The following is a 19,994-nucleotide window of genomic DNA, read 5'->3' as shown; positions in this document are numbered from 1 at the left end:
AAAAGAAAGCTCTAATTGTGAGAAAAAAATGATAAAAATTTTGTTTGGATACAGTGTAGCAAGACAGATTTTTAAAATTTTTGACAGTTTTTTTAAAGAAATGGTAGGGGTACTTTTGTACCCCCTTACCATTTCACACAGGGGGGAGGGCTGGGATCTGGGGGTCCCCTTGTTAAAGGGGGCTTCCAGATTCCGATAAGCCCCCTGCCCGCAGACCCCCACAACCACCGGGCAAGGGTTGTGGGGATGAGGCCCTTGTCCCCATCAACATGGGGACAAGGTGTTTTGGGGGTCTACCCCAAAGCACCCTCCCAATGTTGAGGGCATGTAGCATGGTATGGTTCAGGAGGGGGGGCGCTCTCTCGTCCCCCCTCTTTTCCTGCGACCTGCCAGGTTGCGTGCTCGGATAAGGGTCTGGTATGGATTTTTGGGGAGACCCCACGCAATTTTTTTTTATTTTGGCGCGGAGTTCCCCTTAAAATCCATACCAGACCTTAAGGGTGTGGTATAGATTTTGAGGGGGACCCCACGCAATTTTTTTTTTTAATTTTGGCCGGGGTTCCCCTTAATATCCATACCAGACCTGAAGGGCCTGGTATGGAATTTAGGGGGACCCCCACGTCATTTTTTTTTTTAATCTTGGTTCAGGGTTCTCCTGGGGGGAATTCCCATGCCGTTTTTATCGATGAACTTTTATGTGGATTTTCGGACCGGCAATTCATTATAGCCGCGAGTAGTTTTAAATGACTTTTTTTCCTTTGCAATGTCATTTTGCTGTCAGACTGTTCTAAACACGGGAAACATGCGCCCATTTACAGGCATACTATAGACACCCCCCAGGTACGAAATTTAAAGGGATATTACACTTTTATTGTTTCACTTTAAGCATTATTAAAATCACTGCTCCCGAAAAAACGTCCGTTTTTAAAACTTTTTTTTGCATTGATTTAGTTCCCTGGGGCAGGACCCAGGTCCCCAAACACTTTTTATGACAATACCATGCATATAAGCCTTTAAAATTAGCACTTTTGATTTCTCCCATACACTTTTAAAGGGTGTTCCGCGGCTTTCGAATTTGCCGCGAACACCCCAAATTGTTCGCTGTTCAGCGAACTGGTGAACAGCTGATGTTTGAGTCGAACATGAGTTTGACTCGAACTCGAAGCTCATCCCTACTCACAGGGTCTTTTATAAGGTAGCACCTCTGCACAACATTCTGGATCAATCCCCCCCCCTCTCAGCCGGTGTTCTGCCGAGAAAGTTCCCCTTGGCTGATAATGACCCCCCTGTAGTGCGCAGGCGCAGCGCTTGCGCAGTAGGAACAACAAGGGAGCCGCCGAAAAGAGCCAAAGCTGAACACCTGAGTCAGCTGTACACAGCGCCTGTGTGCCAGGACTATAGTAAAAAAAACACTTTGTAACAGGCCCCTCACGGGCTCGCTACGCTCGCCACGCTTCGGGCATGGCCTCGCTGCGCTCGGCATTTTAATATTCTAACTCTATGTCCACTTGAATGGTCGAGCTTTAGCGTGGACTTAGGTCAGAATGTAGTGCGCAGGCGCCGTATAGAGCTGACGATCAGCTGTCTTTCTTCGGCAATTTTCGGCGGCTCCGTAGTTGTTTGTACTGCGCAAGCGCAGCACATGCGCAGTACAGGGGTGTCCTTATCCGCCCGAGGAACTTTCTCGGCAAGACACCGGATTTAACTAAGCATCAGCGGCTTATGCTGCTGTATCCCTCCTCTTCAAAAAAGAGTCCATAGCCAAGCAGGACAGGATTCACATCATGTACAATATATTTTTTCTTTAAATGTGCACATTTTATGCCAATACCTCAGTGGAATTTTTGGGGGTGCTATGAGGGTGCTTGAAGATATTTTGGGGGGCTTCAGCACACCCAAGCACCCACCTGGCGCTGCCCCTGACTGAAGGTAAATATTGCAGTAAAAGCTGGTTTGTTAATTTATGTCATTTTTATATTGTTATATTTGGCTGGAGTTCTACTTTAATTTTTTTTTCTTCCAGGCAAACATTTTAGTAGGGATTAATTATAGCTTAGGCTTTACAGAAGATTGCAATGACTACTAAACTGGAGAGCTGCACGATTCTGACCAAAATGAGAATCACAATTTTTTTGCTTAGAATAAAAAGATCACGATTCTTGCAGCGTAAAATCTTTCACATTATACAGAAAAAAATTGGGCTAACTTTTACTGGTTAGTTTTTTTTTTTTAATTCATTAAAGTAATTTTTTTACAAAAAAATTGCATTTGAAAGACCGCTGCGCAAATACAGTCTGACATAAAATATTGCAACAACCACCATTTTATTCTCTAGGGTCTCTACTAAAAAAATATTTATAATGTTTGGGGGTTCTAAGTAATTTTCTAGCAAAAAAAAAAAAAAAAATATTTTAACTTGAAACCACCAAGTGTCAGAAAAAGGTTTAGTGTTTAAGTGGTTAAACTTTCTTCACTACACACTTCCATTGACAAATTGTTACAATGTTTATAGTTAACTTTCACTGCTAAAGAATGTTCTGATTCTTGGGGACTGCCCAGATTTTTTCTTCCCTTCTTATGATGGCTGTGGCTTCAGAAGAGCAGAGAGAAAATTCCTTTGCATCTACTGAACAGTCGGGGGATTTGGTCCTTAAAAGTCAGGAAACTTTCACAATGAGTTGGCTAGTTACTCCAGCCAGAGCAAGATAACAGCTGAGGAACCAAGGGCAAGGGATGGTCCTCACTTCAGGAGAAAATTAGTGGAGGGTGGAATTCTTGTCTAACATTAAATATAGGACAAACCACTGATCTAAATACTCAAAACTTTTTTTAAATAGTCAATTCTGTTACCTATTAAATGGTTATCATAAGCCTTTAATGTTACCATAGTCATACAAATAAACAACTTGGACCTTTAAATAACTCAAAGTGTGTTACTGGAATGTTATATACCGTATTTACAAAAAATATACATAATAGGAAATGAAACCACTTTCTTGGTCATAAACTCTAATTTACTGACAGGAGGAAGGAACTCTGGTTCACACTAAAAAATTACCTATACAGCTATCTCTTTTTAGTGCTTGTGAAAAAAATGTGACTTCCTTTTGAACAGGTATCCAGCACATTAATTGCACTTAAGTAGTAAGCTGGAAGGATCCCAGTAACCTACATTTGCAATTTTGTGCTGCCCACAGAGCAGCAGCAGAAAGTACAGATGTGGCCGTTTAATGAATTGACTATCTGCATGTTGGTTTTGTGCATGGAGTTTACTTTTTCGTCTTGTGAGTAAACCTTTGTTCTTTATTGTTATTAATATTATTATCTCCACTCAAAATTGAATGGTTAACTCTTAGTTTGGCTTGGTTGAATTGCTTACCAACTTCGTATATAACATTGAGATGATGTAGCGGGGGTTGGAGCAAGGGATAAAAGGTAAAAGTAGGTAAAAGTGTTTTTATTGGTACACTAGACAAAAATGAGCATTCACTTTTGAAGTGTGGGGTGAACAGCACACAGTTGGCTTTGGAATAGATTTTTTTTTTCTACAATTTGTTTGGCTAATCTGAATTATTCTATTAGAACCCTTTTGCTGTCAGAGTTGTTTTGCCCTGTGTTTTATTTTGCACACGTTTAAAAAATCATTTTAAGTCTGAAAAATTAGGTAAAACCCTTAAATATTCGAAATTTTATAACAGCATAAAGAATACAATTGTGGTAGATCCAAATTTGTGTGTTGCACAATATTGCCACAGCTGTTTATCACATTTTCAGAAAAATTTTCAATAAAAAATACATTTAAGTAAATTTTTAGGGCATACAAACAGAATATATGACCCATTTTTGGTACAATATAAAATTGAAAGTTGCACTGGATAAATAGATAACAAACATGTCAAACCTTCAAACTGCATGTGCTTATGAAACAGCAAAGAAATTGGGTACACAACATTTTTCATAGGTAACCCTTTAAAGCTCCTACAGGTCATTAACTTATAGCTTTTCATACTGGACATTACCCTGGCATGAGTGTCAGTATGTAACATGTGTAGCACAGTCAACGTTTTTGCATGTAGGCGACCTGGACTAGCGTGTTAACATTCATGTGAACATGTACATAGGAGCTAGCTCAACATTCTGGCATGGTTTTAAGTGCTTGACTGTAACTTTGATTTTTTTTCCACGTAAGTCCCTTATGTGATGGCATTTTGTTTAGACAGGTTCTCTTTAATGAGACATCAGGGGTCTGTTCAACCCCTGATGTCTTACCTGCCTTCTATTGAAGCTAAGAAAATGAGATTGGTGAATGTGTTCAATTCATTCGTTATATCCACTATAATTTCTTTCGTATTAGTTGAAATTTGATATTTATGTATGTATATACAGTATATTTGTGATGATTCGTAGTTTGGAAAGTCGTTTGTTTATTGAATCTGTTAACACACACAATGACAATATCTCTTCTCCTCTGCTCAAATACAATACAACACCCTTTTCACTCAGTTCTCAGGAATGCACTAATCCAACCTCCAGCACAAAATTAATCAGCTGATTAGACTGTAAAGATTTACTTTGAGTTGACCTTTTGTTTCATTAGATCTTTAATGAACTACAGAATCATGTCAAATTCATTCGTTATATCCGCTATAATTTCTTTCATATTAGTTGAAATTTGTTATTTTCTTATTCGGAATTTATTCGATGCATCCGAATGTCCGAAAGATGCAAAATTCGGGCGAATTTCGATTCGTTACGAAACTGATTGCACATGTCTAATAATAAACACAAACATGTATGTGTGCAAAGTCCACATAAAATAATCTGTTATGCCGCATACACACGACTGGACTTTCTGTGAAACTAGGTCCGACGTTCTTCCCGCCGGACTTCCCGCCGGACTTTATGAATGGACGGACTTGCCTACACACGACCGGATTTCTGGCAGGCTAGGTCCGCCCGTCTTCCCGACGGACTTTTGCCGGAGTTACGGCGGACTTTCCGAATGAACTGACTTGCCCACACACGGACAAGTCTGTTCATTTTGAATGTGACTCGGGTACGACGGGACTAGAAAAGGAAGTCAATCTCGCCGTTTTTATCAGCGAGATTGACACCATGCGAGCCCCGTCACGGGGCATACCAGGCCCTTAGGTCTGGTATGGATTTTAAGGGGAACCCCTACGCTGAAAAAACGGCATGGGGTCCCCCCCAAAGTCCATACCAGACCCCGATCCGAGCACGCAGCCTGGCTGGTCAGGAAAGGGGGTGGGGATGAGCGAGCGCCCCCCCCCTCCTGAACCGTACCAGGCCACATACCCTCAACATGGGGGGTGGGTGCTTTGGGGGAGGGGGCGCCCTACGGGGCCCCCCCCACCACAAAGCACCTTGTCCCCATGTTGATGAGGACAAGGGCCTCTTCCCGACAACCCTGGCCGTTGGTTGTTGGGGGTCTGCGGGTGGGGGGCTTATCAGAATCCGGGCCCCCTATAATAAGAGATCCCGGCCCCAAACCCTGTGTGAATGAGTATGGGGTACATGGTACCCCTACCCATTTACCTAGGGAAAAAGTGTAAAAAAAATCTGATGTGACTTATGTAGGCAGAGATGCCGCCCCCTTATGCCGTCACAGTCCCTGGGCATGCTGGGACTGTGACGTTTTAGGGGGGGCTTGGTCAACATCACCCGATGACCATGCCCCCTAAAACGTCACAGTCCCAGCATGCCCAGGGACTGTGACGGAATAAGGGGGCGGGGTCTCCGCCTATATAAGTCACATCGGAGCGCTCAGAGAGCATTCCAGCCGGAGAGACCGTTGTGTCAACATTGGAAGAAGAGAAGAGGGAAGAAGCCGAGAAGCCAGAAGCCAGAAGCCAGAAGTCCGGGTCCCCGCTAGCAAAAGAGCGGCATGAAGATAGCTGAGGAGCCAGCAGAAGAACTGGAACACCGGGAGCAGAGGTCAAACACCGGGAGAAGAGGCCAGAGAGAGCGGAGAAGAACCAACCAGACGCCGGGAGAAGAGGAACCGGAGGGACCCCCCGAAGTCAGAAGAAGACCCCCGAAGCCGGAAGAAGACCCTCCCGGAGCTGTCTAATAAATTACTTTAAAAACCTGTGTAGTGTGTTTTTTATTGACACTTTTTCCCTAGGTGAATGGGTAGGGGTACCATGTACCACATACTCATTCACATAGGGTGGGGCCCTCTTATTATAGGGGGCTCCCGGATTCCGATAAGCCCCCCACCCGCAGACCCCGACAACCAACGGCCAGGGTTGTCGGGAAGAGGCCCTTGTCCTCATCAACATGGGGACAAGGTGCTTTGTGGTGGGGGGGCCCCGCAGGGCGCAAAAGCAACCACCACCCCATGTTGAGGGCATGCGGCTTGGTACGGTTCAGGAGGGGGGGCGCTCGCTCGTCCCCACCCCCTTTCCTGACCAGCCGGGCTGCGTGCTCGGATCGGGGTCTGGTATGGACTTTGGGGGGGACCCCACGCCGTTTCTTCGGCGTAGGGGGTTCCCCTTAAAATCCATACCAGACCTAAGGGCCTGGTATGCCCCATGCTCGCCGTATTGGAAAATTAGTTTTTCCTATTGCAGCGAGCGTGAGATGCAATACCCTGCCCTTGCATCGTATCTGGTCTGTCGGACCAGCATACAGATGAATGGGCTTTCCGTCAGGAACTGAGTCCGGCGGACTTACGATGGAAAGATTTGAAACATGCTTCATTTCTAGGTCCGGTGAACTCTTGGGAAAAAAAGTCCGCAGGAGCCTACACACGATCGGATTGTGCGGCGGACTCTGGTCCACCGGACCAAGTATGCCGGAAAGTCCGCTCGTGTGTACGCGGCATAACTCCAATCCAAGTAAAAAGGAATTAGAAAAAAGATGGAGAAATGTTCAAGATGATCCACCACCACCGAAGGGAACTTGAGATAGCCGGGAGAATTAAAAACTCTTACCAGATAGAGAGGACCTCCTATTAGAAGTGAGGTCAGCAGCGCCTGCGGATCTCGGTGGGACCGGCATTTTTAGACTCATCCTAGACCCCGTAGAGGGCTATATCTGCAGGCGCTGCTGACCTCACTTTTAATAGGAGGTCCTATGTATGTGGTAAGAGTTTTTAATTCTTACGGTGTATACCCCAAGAAAAGGGCTATCTCAAGTTCCTTTCGGTGGTGGTGGATCATCTTGAACATTTCTTGAACACCTTTTTTCTAATTCCTTTTCACTTTTGGATTGGAGTAACAGATTATTTTATGTGGACTTTGCACACATATACATGTTTGTGTTTATTATGTGATTTGATTCATTTAAATTACTTAACGTGGACTTTCTATGCATGTTATTTCTATTGATGTTTTTTCAATTTTTTAGACCAATAATTTGTGTTCAGAAACATTATTACTATTCACTTAATTTTTTTTAGGTCTTCACCTATGTAGTAGCGCGACTATTCCCCCCTTTTTTACATATTTTACTTACATGAATTTATCGCATTTTTTTTGTGTCGCTGCTTCTCCTTTCACTATTAGTTTAAATTCAAATTTTCTTTCATTAGCGCGGTATATACCCCACTTGCTTACATGGAATTTATACAAATCTGTGTCCAGAAACACCAAATTCCAAGCATAACGCCCATTATTGTCCTTTACACGACGCGTTTCAGTTTATTTCCTTTCCTCAGGGGTGTTTGTTAGGAAACAGATTGTACGCCTATAACATTATAGATAAATATTTAAATATCAATAAACATAGTTTGCTTTCAATAGAATATTTATGATAGATACAGTATTCAATATCTGGTAGACTTACATATACTATGGTAGTGTCACAGCTGAACATTCCATTGAAATATATTTTTTCTATATTTTTCTCAATACATAAGTGCCTATAAAGTCCGCTTAGGGGTATTCATTTTGTTTCTATTGAAGCTAATGGAGTGCAGGTCAGGCTGGTCAGGAAAAGTGACAGCCAAACCCAGAAGTAACATAATGCATTTCACTTCTATGTTAATTCTAGCTAGGGAAGATCAGCTAATGGATGTTCCCTGGCTTCTCTCCCCTCTACCCAGAAACACTCAGGGGCCTGGCTCTGGGAAATATTGCAGGGGGATCATGATGGGGGGGTCTGCAGCAGTGCAGGGACAAGGGCAAAGATGCCATACTCTGCCCCCTTCTCCTTGATGTGGGCACCCTCCCCATCATCTTCTGCAGTTGGGCTCTATGATATTAGCACAACCACGCTGCTTCTGCCTGTCTTACAGTGGCGAGGTGCAACAAGAAAGAAAAAAAGGCTAGGTAGCCAGAGTGCAGGAACTTGGTGCAGACCACACCCCAGAATCCCCCTAAGTATGCAACTGGTGCAGATAATAGAACTCACCACCAGAGACATCACTGTTCCTCTGCTGGGGCTCCTCCTGTCAGGAATGGAAGTCTCCAGGCACGTCAGTGGTAAAGGATGGAAGAGTAGAGGGTGGGCTCTCTTCTTGGCGGCTGAATGTGCTCTATAGGCTGCTGCTTCCAACATAGAAAGACACTGTGCCCAGGGTTTCTGCTCCTTCTGCCCCCCCCCATCATTCCCGGCCTTGGGCTGTATTACTAACGGCCTGTGGAAGTGTTTAGGCACAGCTGTACAGCTGCTTGACTGCCTGCTGTCAGGTGAAAGCAGTCAGTTTGTCAGAATTACATGCAGCCGGGTGTGTGTGAAACCCCCTGCTGCTGCCGACATATATCGGTGGAAGGCAAGGGTTAAATGTAATTTTAAAAGCATCTCTACACGAAACCCAAACTGTGTGTGCTATATATACTATGGGAACATTCAAAATCATAGGACTTTATGTGGACATGTATAAAAAAAACACACTTTTATTTCATTCCATTTAAAACTTTACAAACATATTAAAAATACTCTACAAAAAAAATTAAAAAATACTCTCTATTTAGAGGTTCACAGGGACACTTTTTAAAGGAAGCTAAAGAGTGCAGATATTTTCATTTAGCATACAAATTTAATAGTTGCAAATACTTAATCCACAGGGGATACAATATAAAGATAAAGCATACCTACACATTCAAGACCACTCCCGATCCTTATGAAGATATCAAAAGATATGGTTGGCTGGAATTTGCACCCTGAATATATTTCCCAAGGAGGTGCATCTGAAAAAGCCAAGATAGAGTCACTGCTTCTCAGGTGCAGACATTCAAAATTAGTCGCAAACCAAGCAGTTTCGCAAGTATAATCTATTTAGGGACATACAGATCAATGTATATTTTATTCAGGTCAAGCAAGATCACCATACATATATATATATATATACCAAGAATATACCAATATACCAATATTGGAATATACCAAGAGTCTACCTTTTTATAAGAGGATCTATAATGTGTAGCTATAATGTCTCAATAGGAAAAGGTGGCCAGCATAGCCAGTAGTTAAGAGCTTGTATATTCCAATAGTCTTCTGCTATCCATATGTACACCCTGCTCTGCCTGACTATTTGACACTGCTCTTTATTTTTGGTAATATCCTCTGCTGCCTCATATACAATAAACTTGTATATTTAATGCTAGCTCTATAACAAATGCACTGCACTAACCACATAACTTGTGATTGATTCTCAACTCCATTTGGTATGAGTGATCAAGAGACTCAATTACCTTTAATGACCCTAGCCTGTTGCTGTGGCTGGTCTGGTATTGTCCATCTCCCCTCACATATTCATGTGTCTCAAATCAGACCCTATATTGATCAATTGACAAATGCTTGCCTATTTAATCTTTCTATATATTTAAAGCGGCCCATGGGGAGGCGCAGACAGGGGCAAGGCGCAGACACCATGTCTCTTTCCTGAGTGTCTCTGTCACGAGTGTTGTGCAGTTTCACTGCTGCAGTTTAACTAAAGCAGGATAACTGAAGCTGTATGAAGATACAACAAGAACTCTGCTCCACTCTGGAAATACGGCAAGCAAGCCAACTTGTGACATTTAATTTTTTTGAAGTCAGATTCCCACTCTCTATCCACTAACATGCTCCTTCTTAGGGATGAGCCGAACACCCCACTGTTCGGTTTGCACCAGAACTTGCGAACAAGCAAAAAATTTGTTCAAACACACGAACACCGCTAAAGTCTATGGGACTCGAACATGAATAATCAAAAGTGCTAATTTTAAAGGCTTATATGGAAGTTATTGTCATAAAAAGTGTCCCAGGGGACATGGATCAATGCAAAAAAAAGTTTTAAAAACGGCCGTTTTTTCAGGAGCAGTGATTTTAATAATGCTTAAAGTGAAACAATAAAAGTGTAATATCCCTTTAAATTTTGTACCTGGGGGGTGTCTGCCTGTAAAGGAGCACATGTTTCCCATGTTTAGCAAAGTCTGACAGCAAAATGACATTCCAAAGGAAAAAAGTCATTTAAAACTACTTGCGGCTATTAATGAATTGCCGGTCCGACAATACACATAAAAGTTCATTGATAAAAACGGCATGGGAATTCCCCACAGGGGAATCCTGAACCAAAATTTAAAAAAAAAATGACGTGGGGGGTCCCCCTAAATTCCATACCAGGCCCTTCAGGTCTGGTATGGATATTAAGGGGAACCCCGGCCAAAATTAAAAAAAAAAACGGCGTGGGGTCCCCCCAAAAATCCATACCAGCCCCTTATCTGAGCACGCAACCTGGCAGGCCGCAGGAAAACAGGGGGGAGGAGAGAGCGCCCCCCCTCCTGAACTGTACCAGGCCACATGCCCTCAACATTGGGAGGGTGCTTTGGGGTAGCCCCCCAAAACACCTTGTCCCCATGTTGATGGGGACAAGGGCCTCATCCCCACAACCCTTGCCCTGTGGCATCCTCCTGGAGCATGTACCCAACACTGTGGTCAAACAGTTCGAGGGACTCCTCATGAGGACATGGTGGGGCTAGGGAAGGAGTCACTGATGCCATTGAGCCGAGGGAAGAGGCCGCGTTGGCAGGTGCTTTGCCAGACAAAGTACCCTGAGCATGGGTGAGAGAGGATGAGGAGGATGAGGACGGCTTGGTCATCCACTCGACCAAGTCTTCCGCATGTTGTGGCTCAACACGGCCAGCTGCCGAAAAAAAGGGCAAGCGTGTCCCACGGCCACGTGCTGATGAGGATGCACCGTGTCCACGACCAGCACTGTTGCCTCCAGACACAGAGCCTGCTTGCCCTCTTTTATTGGCTTGTGACTGTCTGCCTCTCCTTGTTGGCCTTCCAGACATACTAATGGCCTGCAGTGAGATGTAGCTGCACTAAGCTGGGATATATATATATATATATATATATATATATATATATATATATATTTACTGATACTGCAGCTAGCAAAATCAACTGACTGCCTGTAGTATTATTAGTATGAGAACACCACCAATCTTCTACAGGTAGCTTTAGCTGAACACTGTGCAGAGATCACACTACACTAACTTGTAGCTTTAGCTGAACACTGTGCAGAGGTCGCACTACACTAACTTGTAGCTTTAGCTGAACACTGTGCAGAGGTTGCAGTACACTAACGTGTAAATAATGTAGCTGCCTGCGGTAGTGATAGGAACAGGAAAATACCACCAACCTTCTACAGGTAGCTTTAGCTGAACACTGTGCAGAGGTCGCACTACACTAACGTGTAAATAATGTAGCTGCCTGCGGTAGTGATAGGATCAGGAAAATACCACCAACCTTCTACAGGTAGCTTTAGCTGAACACTGTGCAGAGGTCGCACTACACTAACGTGTAAATAATGTAGCTACCTGCGGTAGTGATAGGATCAGGAAAACACCACCAACCTTCTACAGGTAGCTTTAGCTGAACACTGTGCAGAGGTCGCACTACACTAACGTGTAAATAATGTAGCTGCCTGCGGTAGTGATAGGATCAGGAAAACACCACCAACCTTCTACAGGTAGCTTTAGCTGAACACTGTGCAGAGGTCGCACTACACTAACGTGTAAATAATGTAGCTGCCTGCGGTATTGATAGGATCAGGAAAACAACACCAACCTTCTACAGGTAGCTTTAGCTGAACACTGTGCAGAGGTCGCACTACACTAACTTGTAGCTTTAGCTGAACACTGTGCAGAGATCGCACTACACTAACTTGTAGCTTTAGCTGAATACTGTGCAGATGTTGCACTACACTAACTTGTAGCTTTAGCTGAACACTGTGCAGAGGTCGCACTACACTAACTTGTAGCTTTAGCTGAACACTGTGCAGATGTCGCGCTACACTAACTTGTAGCTTTAGCTGAACACTGTGCAGAGGTCGCACTACACTAACTTGGAGTTTTAGTTGAACACTGTGCAGAGGTTGCAGTACACTAACTTGTAGCTTTAGCTGAACACTGTGCAGAGGTCGCACTACACTAACTTGTAGCTTTAGCTGAACACTGTGCAGAGGTCGCACTACACTAACTTGTAGCTTTAGCTGAACACTGTGCAGAGGTCGCACTGCACTAACTTGTAGCTTTAGCTGAACACTGTGCAGAGGTCGCACTGCACTAACTTGTAGCTTTAGCTGAACACTGTGCAGAGGTCACACTACACTAAAAAATAATGTAGCTGCCTGCGGTAGTGATGGGATCAGAAAAACACCACCAATCTTCTACAGGTAGCTTTAGCTGAACACTGTGCAGAGGTCGCACTACACTAACTGTAAATACTGTAGCTAATAGGACCAGAAGAACACCAGCAATTTTCTTCAAATACTGTAACAACACCTGCCTGCCTGTCAGTAGGAAGATAATAAAAGGAACGGATCTAGCTAAACTGAATACAGTGTGTGTATATATACATATTTATATATATATATATATATATATATATACACAACACCTGGGATGCATATATATACACAATACACTGTAAGTGCAGCTAACTGACTGACTGTCCTGCCTAATCTATCTAACTTAAATCAAATGACACTGTCTCTCTGTCTCTGTCTCTCAAAGAGGCGGAACACACTACACAGGGCCGACGTGCAGGCGGCCTTATATAGTGTGGGGCGTGTACTAAACCCCCTGAGACATAATTGGCCAAAGCCACCCTGGCTTTGGCCAATTACAGCTCTTTGTACAGACGGAGCTGTGATTGGTCAAGCATGCGGGTCATAGTGCATGCTTGGCCAATCATCAGCCAGAAATGCACTGTGATGCTGCAGTGAATTATGGGCCGTGACGCGCCACTTGAATTCGGCGCGAACGGCCCATATCGTTCGCAATTTGGCGAACGATCGAATAGACGATGTTCGAGTCGAACCCATGTTCGACTCGAACACAAAGCTTATCCCTAATGTCTAACTAAAAATAAGAATACAATTATATTATATATATAACAGCTTTCACAATCATTAAATAAATTAAAATGGATGTCTGCCACAAAACACATACATAATAATAAAAAAAAACACTAAACAAAACTACACGTTTTTAGTTCCTCATTTAACCCCTTGGGGTTAAGTGAATCAAACATTTATATCCAGAACGCTTCCCTTTTGCATAACAGGGAAAATCCCTCGTTTATAGTTAGTGTTCCTTTGGGGATGGTTTCTATCACAAAGACCTCCAGGCATTTGATATCTTTATTATGAAAACGATGAAAATGCCGGGGAACACTGTGTTCGTCGCACCCCTTAGTAATGATTCTATGGTGGTCGCCTATTCTAGCACGTAATGCACGAATAGTACGACTCACATAGAAGAGGCCACACGGGCACCGTAGGACATAAATCACAAAGTCCGTAGAGCACGTAATAAATTGCCTGATTTCATAGTTTTTACCTAAATTTGTGGTAATTATCTTAGTCCAATGGACAATGAATTGGCAGGTCAGGCATCCTCTTTTTTTGCACCTGAAAATGCCTTTCCTTTCATCAAAGTACGACCTAATATCCAGAGGGGATCTGGTTGATTTATTTTATATTTTACTGGGAGCCAATACATTTTTTTATAGTGCGAGCTCTTCGGAAAGTGACCCGTGGAACCTCTGGTAGTTCTGGAGCTAAACGTTGATCTAACAATAAAATATTATAGTGTTTTTTTTATAATTTTAGATATTGATTTAAAACTATCATTAAAAGTTGAAACAAATCTTACAGTATGGTTATTTGCTAATTCCTCTCTAGAAGCCTTCTTTTTGAGAGGGGGGGGGGTTCATATTGGACAAAAAGGCTTCATTAACGAGCTCATGTGGATATCCTTTTTCTTCAAACTTTTTTGTCATCGTAGCCCCTTGTTCTATGTAATCCTCCACTCTTGAACAATTCCATCTCGATCTATTAAATTGTCCCTAGGAATACTACTTTTCCATGTGGGATGATGACAACTTCTAAAGTGGAGATAAGAGTTGCCATTGGTCGGCTTAACATGATTTTTTGTAATAATCCTGTTCTGATCATGAGATAATACTAGATCCAAAAATACGAGTTCATGGGAATCTAGTACATGCGTAAAAGACAGAACGAGGGGGTTAGAATTGCAATGGGCCAGAAATTTACTATGTGCTCTATGGACTTCGTGATTTATGTTCTACGGTGCCCGTGTGGCCTCTTCTATGTGGGTCGTACTATTCATGCATTACGTGCTAGAATAGGCGACCACCATAGATTCATTACCAAGGGGTGCAATGAACACAGTGTTCCCCGGCATTTTAATTGTTTGCATAATAAAGATATCAAATGCCTGGAGGTCTTTGTGATAGAAACCATCCTCAAAGGAACACTAACTATAAATGAGAGATTTTTCCTGTTATGCAAAAGGGAAGTGTTCTGGATATACATGCTTGATTCACTTGCCCCCAAGGGGTTAAATGAGAAACTAGAAACGTGCAGTTTTGTTTAGTGGATTTTTTTTTTTTTGTTGTTTTTTTTTTTTATTATTATTATTTATTATTGTATGTGTTTTGTGGCAGACATCCATTATAATTTATTCAATGATTGTGAAAGCTGTTATATATATATAATATAATTTTATTCTTATTTTTAGGTAGACATATGCTACACTAGACTCTAAAATAGCTGAGGATAGTAGTATTTATTGTGAATCCTCCGAGCAAGAAGGGGTTAATATTAGAAGTTTGATTTATCCCGCCCCTTAGCTTGGTTAATCTTTCCCACCCCAATTTTTGTCCCCCCCCTTTTTCTATTTAAACTTCTTTAGTTGCCCTTATCCTTGACTGTTATAAAGCACTGGAGTGCGAAACGCATCATCGAGGCAACTTGAATTTGGCATTTGGACTAGTCCCACGTCCCATCTATTATCAATTTTTGGGACCTTCATCATTGACAAACATTGGCAGTACAGACAACCTTCCCAGCCTGTCTGTTCAGACTTTCCACCAGTGTGGTTTACATCTTACAATAGCGGTTATACATCGGGTGACACCATAGGTGGAAGAGGAACCCTCACTATTGGGGAAGCATTGGACTGCATCGCGAGTGGCAGAGCGATCCATCAGCTGACACAGCAGCGGCTCCACCTTAGCGACGCTGGGCTTTCCCCTTCCTGATTCAGTGTCTCAGCTGGTCTGACGTCACTGACCCATGTGAGACAGAGCTCTGTTCCATCCTCCCCGCTGTACGCGGCTGTGTTATCCACCGCTCCACGTGCTGGATCGCTGTCTGTTGCTGGTGAGTTGTTTCCCCAGGGATCATACTCCAAACCCAGCAGGGACTCAGTTGGCTGTCTGCTGTTGATCTATCCAATTCACCCTCCCCCCTGTCCTTTGTTTTGGGAGAACCATTTTGGTTGGGACTCTGCTTTAGCTCTTTGTTGCTCAATGGATGGCTAGTGACCACACAAATCTGTTTATTTTTTTATCGTCATTGTGAGTGTACAGGACTGGTTTATATTTATTGCTATTTTGAATTAAATTATTCATTATTCAACATAATCTTTTCAAATGCTGCGGACTGATTTCTTTAACCCTTGGAGTGCTGGACTTTTTGTGTTTTAATCTATACATGTTGTGAACCTCTAAGTGTAGAGTATTTATAATATGTTTTATAATTTCTAAATAAAATGATATTCAGTGTTTTTATATATGTTAACATAAAGTCCTATGACTATGAATCTTCTCATAGTATAAATTTTAAGAGCATCACATGTGACAGGCTGATATAGATTGGCCAGTGGTTCATGGAAACTGTCCATTGGCACAGACCTTATTGTCGCCATATGGGAGGATCGTGAGTAAGCTATGAGAGAGCTTGACTTTATAGAACCCTTTGTATTGGTCTGAGAAGCAGACCCAAGGCTTAGGTTCGAGGCCTGAAGCAGCAGTGTGTTAAGAGTATAAGCCAGGAGGCTGAAGTATGCTGATTGTGCAAGTTAGAGTAATGGTGGAACCTCTTTTTTTAAATAAAAGTGGGCTACCATGCCCCTAAAAATAAAGTTTTGGACTGGCGCACTCATTGAAAACACACCTACCGCTTTAGTCTAGTCACCCAAATCTTACAGTATATAAAAACTACTCATACTAGGCAGAAAGCCAACAAGTCCCTCATGGCACAAGCCCCAGATCCAGGCAAACCTCCTGACTGAGGAAAAAAGAACCCCTAGAGAAGCTGCCTTCATGACCGAGCCCTTACTCAAAACTGGACTCCCACCTGGAACACTGTCAAAGGGTCCTAAAGGCCCTGCTTCTGAAAAACTTCCTGCTTAGGATGTAGCCCTTAGAGACAGGGTCTGCAACCCATCGATCGTGATCTACCTGTCAATCGCAGGAAGCCAAAAGGTAAATCACAATCTGGTCTGTACCAAGCTGATCCCCCAGTCTATGCCAGCGCTGCTCTCCCTTCTGTAGCAGAATGGAGTGAGAGGCAAAACAGTGCTGGACAGAGGGCAGGAGCATGGCAGTTGCTTTAGTTAACTTTGCAAGTTAACCAGCAGGTGATTGGCTGCTAGGCAGTCCTAGCAAATAATCTTCAGCTTTTTAACATTAAAATTTAACTAAAGCAGCTCCTGGTCCTGCCCTTTATCTAGCATTGTGCTGCACAGCTGCTGTAAGGCAGGAGAGAGCTACAGCTGTGTGTTTTCATTACTTATTTGGGAGAGGAAGAGAAACAGAGGAAATCGCTACAGAAGGGCTATGCAGGGGGGGCAGAGGACACTGATAGGAGGGGCACTACAGAGGGGGGAGGGCAGAGGACACTACTACGGGGGGGGGGAGAACCAGAGGATAGTGCTTTGCAGGGGGGTAGCGAAGAGCATACCACTGTGGGGGGGAAGGGATTGCAGGGGACACTGCTATGGGGGGTAGTACAGAGGGGGGGGCAGAGGACACTACTGTGGGGGGGTTGAAGCAGAGGATAGTGTTATGTAGGGGGGCGAGGAGAGGACACTACTGTGTGTGGGGGCGGGTGCAGAGGACACTGCTATGGGGGGCACTACAGGGGGGGCAGAGAACACTACTGTGGGGGGAAAGGCAGAGGACACTGCTATTGGGTGGCAAAGGGCATTACAGAGGGGGGCAGAGGACACTAGTGTGGGGGGGTTGCAGAGGACACTGCTATTGGGGGGCACTACAGAGGGGTAGCAGAGGTCACTGCTCGCTTATGGGAGGGCAGAGAGTACTACAGAGGGGGGAGGGGGCTGGGGACACTACTGTGTGTGTGGGGAATGGAGAAGACAGTGCTATGGGGGGGCAGAAGGCACTACAGAGGGGGGCAGAAGACACTACAGTGGAGGGGGATGGCAGAGGACACTGCTATGGGGGCAGAGTACACTACAGTGGGGGGCAGAAGATACTGCTTTGGGGGGCACAGGACACTACTGTTGGGGGGGGTTCAGAGGACACTACCGTGTGTGTGTGTGTGTAGGGGGGAGGGGGGCAGTGGACACTACAGTGGGGGGGCATAGTATATTACTGGGGGAATGATGTGAAAGGGGGCAGAAGACACCACTGGGGTGGCGGCAGGGGATACTACTGTGGGATAAAGACTGATTTGAAGCAGGACACAATATGTGTTTTTATTGGAGGTTTTTTTTTAAAGGGCGACAAAGTGTCCCCCCCCACCGGGGATCTTTGATTTTCTACATGTTGTCCAGGTAGATCTCAACCTCTGAAAGGTTTGTCCTTACTCCAACTGGACTGGAGGTGATCCCACTTGGAGCTGTAAGTCACCAAAGGATCCTTCCCAGCTCAAAGTTTTGATCACGGCAAACTTCCTGGCTGAAGAGACAGCCCTTAGAGTGCATGTCTTCATAGCTCAGTCTTTACCCAAGGTGGACTGAAAAGAGATTTCATCTGGAGCTGCCAAGGAAGTCCAGAGAAAGTAGTAAATCCTACCTATAAAGTATTGGCTCTCCCTCAAGTCTCATATGCATCCCTCCATCAAAGTATTGGATGAGTAAGGGATAGTCCACCCATGAGACATTGTATATGACAGGGACTGCAGAAATATGCCTTCTAGAAGAGCTTAAGATCAGTTGTCCAGTAGTCCAGAATGTACCTAACCATAGGACCATAGGCGTGCGCACAGGGTGTGCCGGGTGTGCCCAGGCACACCCTAATCACCCCGTGCACATTAGTTTTATCGCTCTGTGTAGCAGCAGAAACAGGGGAAAGATCTCCCTCTTACCGGCTCTGCCATAAGAGAAGTGTTTATGCTCTTCTCTTTCACTGTGCTAGCAGGGAGATCAATGTGCCGGGGTCATATATATATATATATATAAACACGCATGTGTGTTTGAGGTTAAGGGTGCACACCCTAATACAATAGGCTGCGCACACCTATGCATAGGACTGAAGCAAAAGAAAGTAGCAGTCCAAACTGAACAAACTTTATTCAAATCCTTTTGTAGGATTTATAGATATTAGCTTAGAGAAAAATATATAAGCCTAATCAGTCTCCTCCTGCCAGGGTGAGAAACTGGAAGAGCTGAATAAGACTGGAGTATTGGGCTTGGCGCAGGCCCCTAGGGAAAAGCTTTCTAGCTAGTAATAGTAAGGAGATGCTAGCAGATCTAGCACTGACATCTTATGTAGGAACCACTTGTTGCCAACTTGGGCCACAGAATATGAATTCTTCCCAGAAGTTCTGAATGTACACTCAAATAAGATGATAGAGAGATTCTACTCCAACCAGATCACAGTCATTTCTACCTCTTCTCAGTGGACTGACCCTGCAGGTTCTGACCTGCCCCCTGATGTAGGACACCACTGTGATGTTGTTCAGCCTCGTTGGAGACTGAAGCCTGCTGTCAGGTGATGAAAGGCAAAAAAAGCATAAAAGAGCTTGCCAGAAAACCAGAATGTTCAAAACAACTTCCTGACAGGGGAGTTCCACTGGCAAAGCAACTTCCTAACAGGGGAGTTCCACTAGAAAAACAAATTCCCAACAGAGGAGATTCACTTTTTATATAGCTCTGCAGCACAGAAGGTTTATTACTGTGCCAGTACCCAAGGCTTCATCTTCTTGTTTGCGAGACCTACAGTATCTCACAAAAGTGGGTACACCCCTCACATTTTTGTAAATATTTTATTATATCTTTTCATGTGACAACACTGAAGAAATGACACTTTGCTATAATGTAAAGTAGTAAGTGTACAGCTTGTACAACAGTGTAAATTTGCTGTCCCCTCAAAATAACTCAACACAAAGCCATTAATATCTAAACCACTGGCAACAAAAGTGAGTACACCCCTAAGTAAAAATGTCCAAATTGGGCATAGTTAGCCATTTTCCCTCCCCCGTGTCATGTGACTAGTTATTGTTCCAGAGTCTCAGGTGTGAACGGGGAGCAGGTGTGTTAAATTTGGTGTTATAGCTCTCACGCGCTCATACTGGTCACTGGAAGTTCAACATGGCACCTCATGGCAAAGAACTCGCTGAGGATCTGAAAAAAAGAATTTCTGCACTACATAAAGATGGCTTACGTTTTAAGAAGATTGCCAAGACCCTGAAACTGAGCTGCAGCACGGTGGCCAAGACCATACAGCAGTTTAACAGGACAGGTTCCACTCAGAATAGGCCTTGC

At 43.8% G+C, this 19,994-nt stretch overlaps 1 protein-coding gene across 2 annotated transcripts in view; it reads left to right on the top strand.

Moving 5' to 3' along the window:
• The first annotated feature begins 3,109 nt into the window (after positions 1 to 3,109).
• The window catches only part of LOC141132458 (uncharacterized), a 211,574-nt gene continuing 194,689 nt past the window's right edge, over positions 3,110 to 19,994 (top strand). For both annotated transcript variants that reach the window (XM_073620848.1, XM_073620847.1), the window contains exon 1: positions 3,110 to 3,284. In XM_073620848.1, the coding sequence (XP_073476949.1) occupies positions 3,218 to 3,284 (67 nt within the window). In that variant the 5' untranslated portion in view covers positions 3,110 to 3,217. The remainder of the gene's footprint in view (positions 3,285 to 19,994) is intronic.

The sequence above is a fragment of the Aquarana catesbeiana genome, linkage group LG03 (genome assembly GCF_042186555.1).
Source record: "Aquarana catesbeiana isolate 2022-GZ linkage group LG03, ASM4218655v1, whole genome shotgun sequence".
Lineage (NCBI taxonomy): Eukaryota > Metazoa > Chordata > Amphibia > Anura > Ranidae > Aquarana > Aquarana catesbeiana.
The sequence above is the reverse complement of the archived record's forward strand: the minus strand, read 5'-3'. Positions and strand labels throughout refer to the sequence as shown.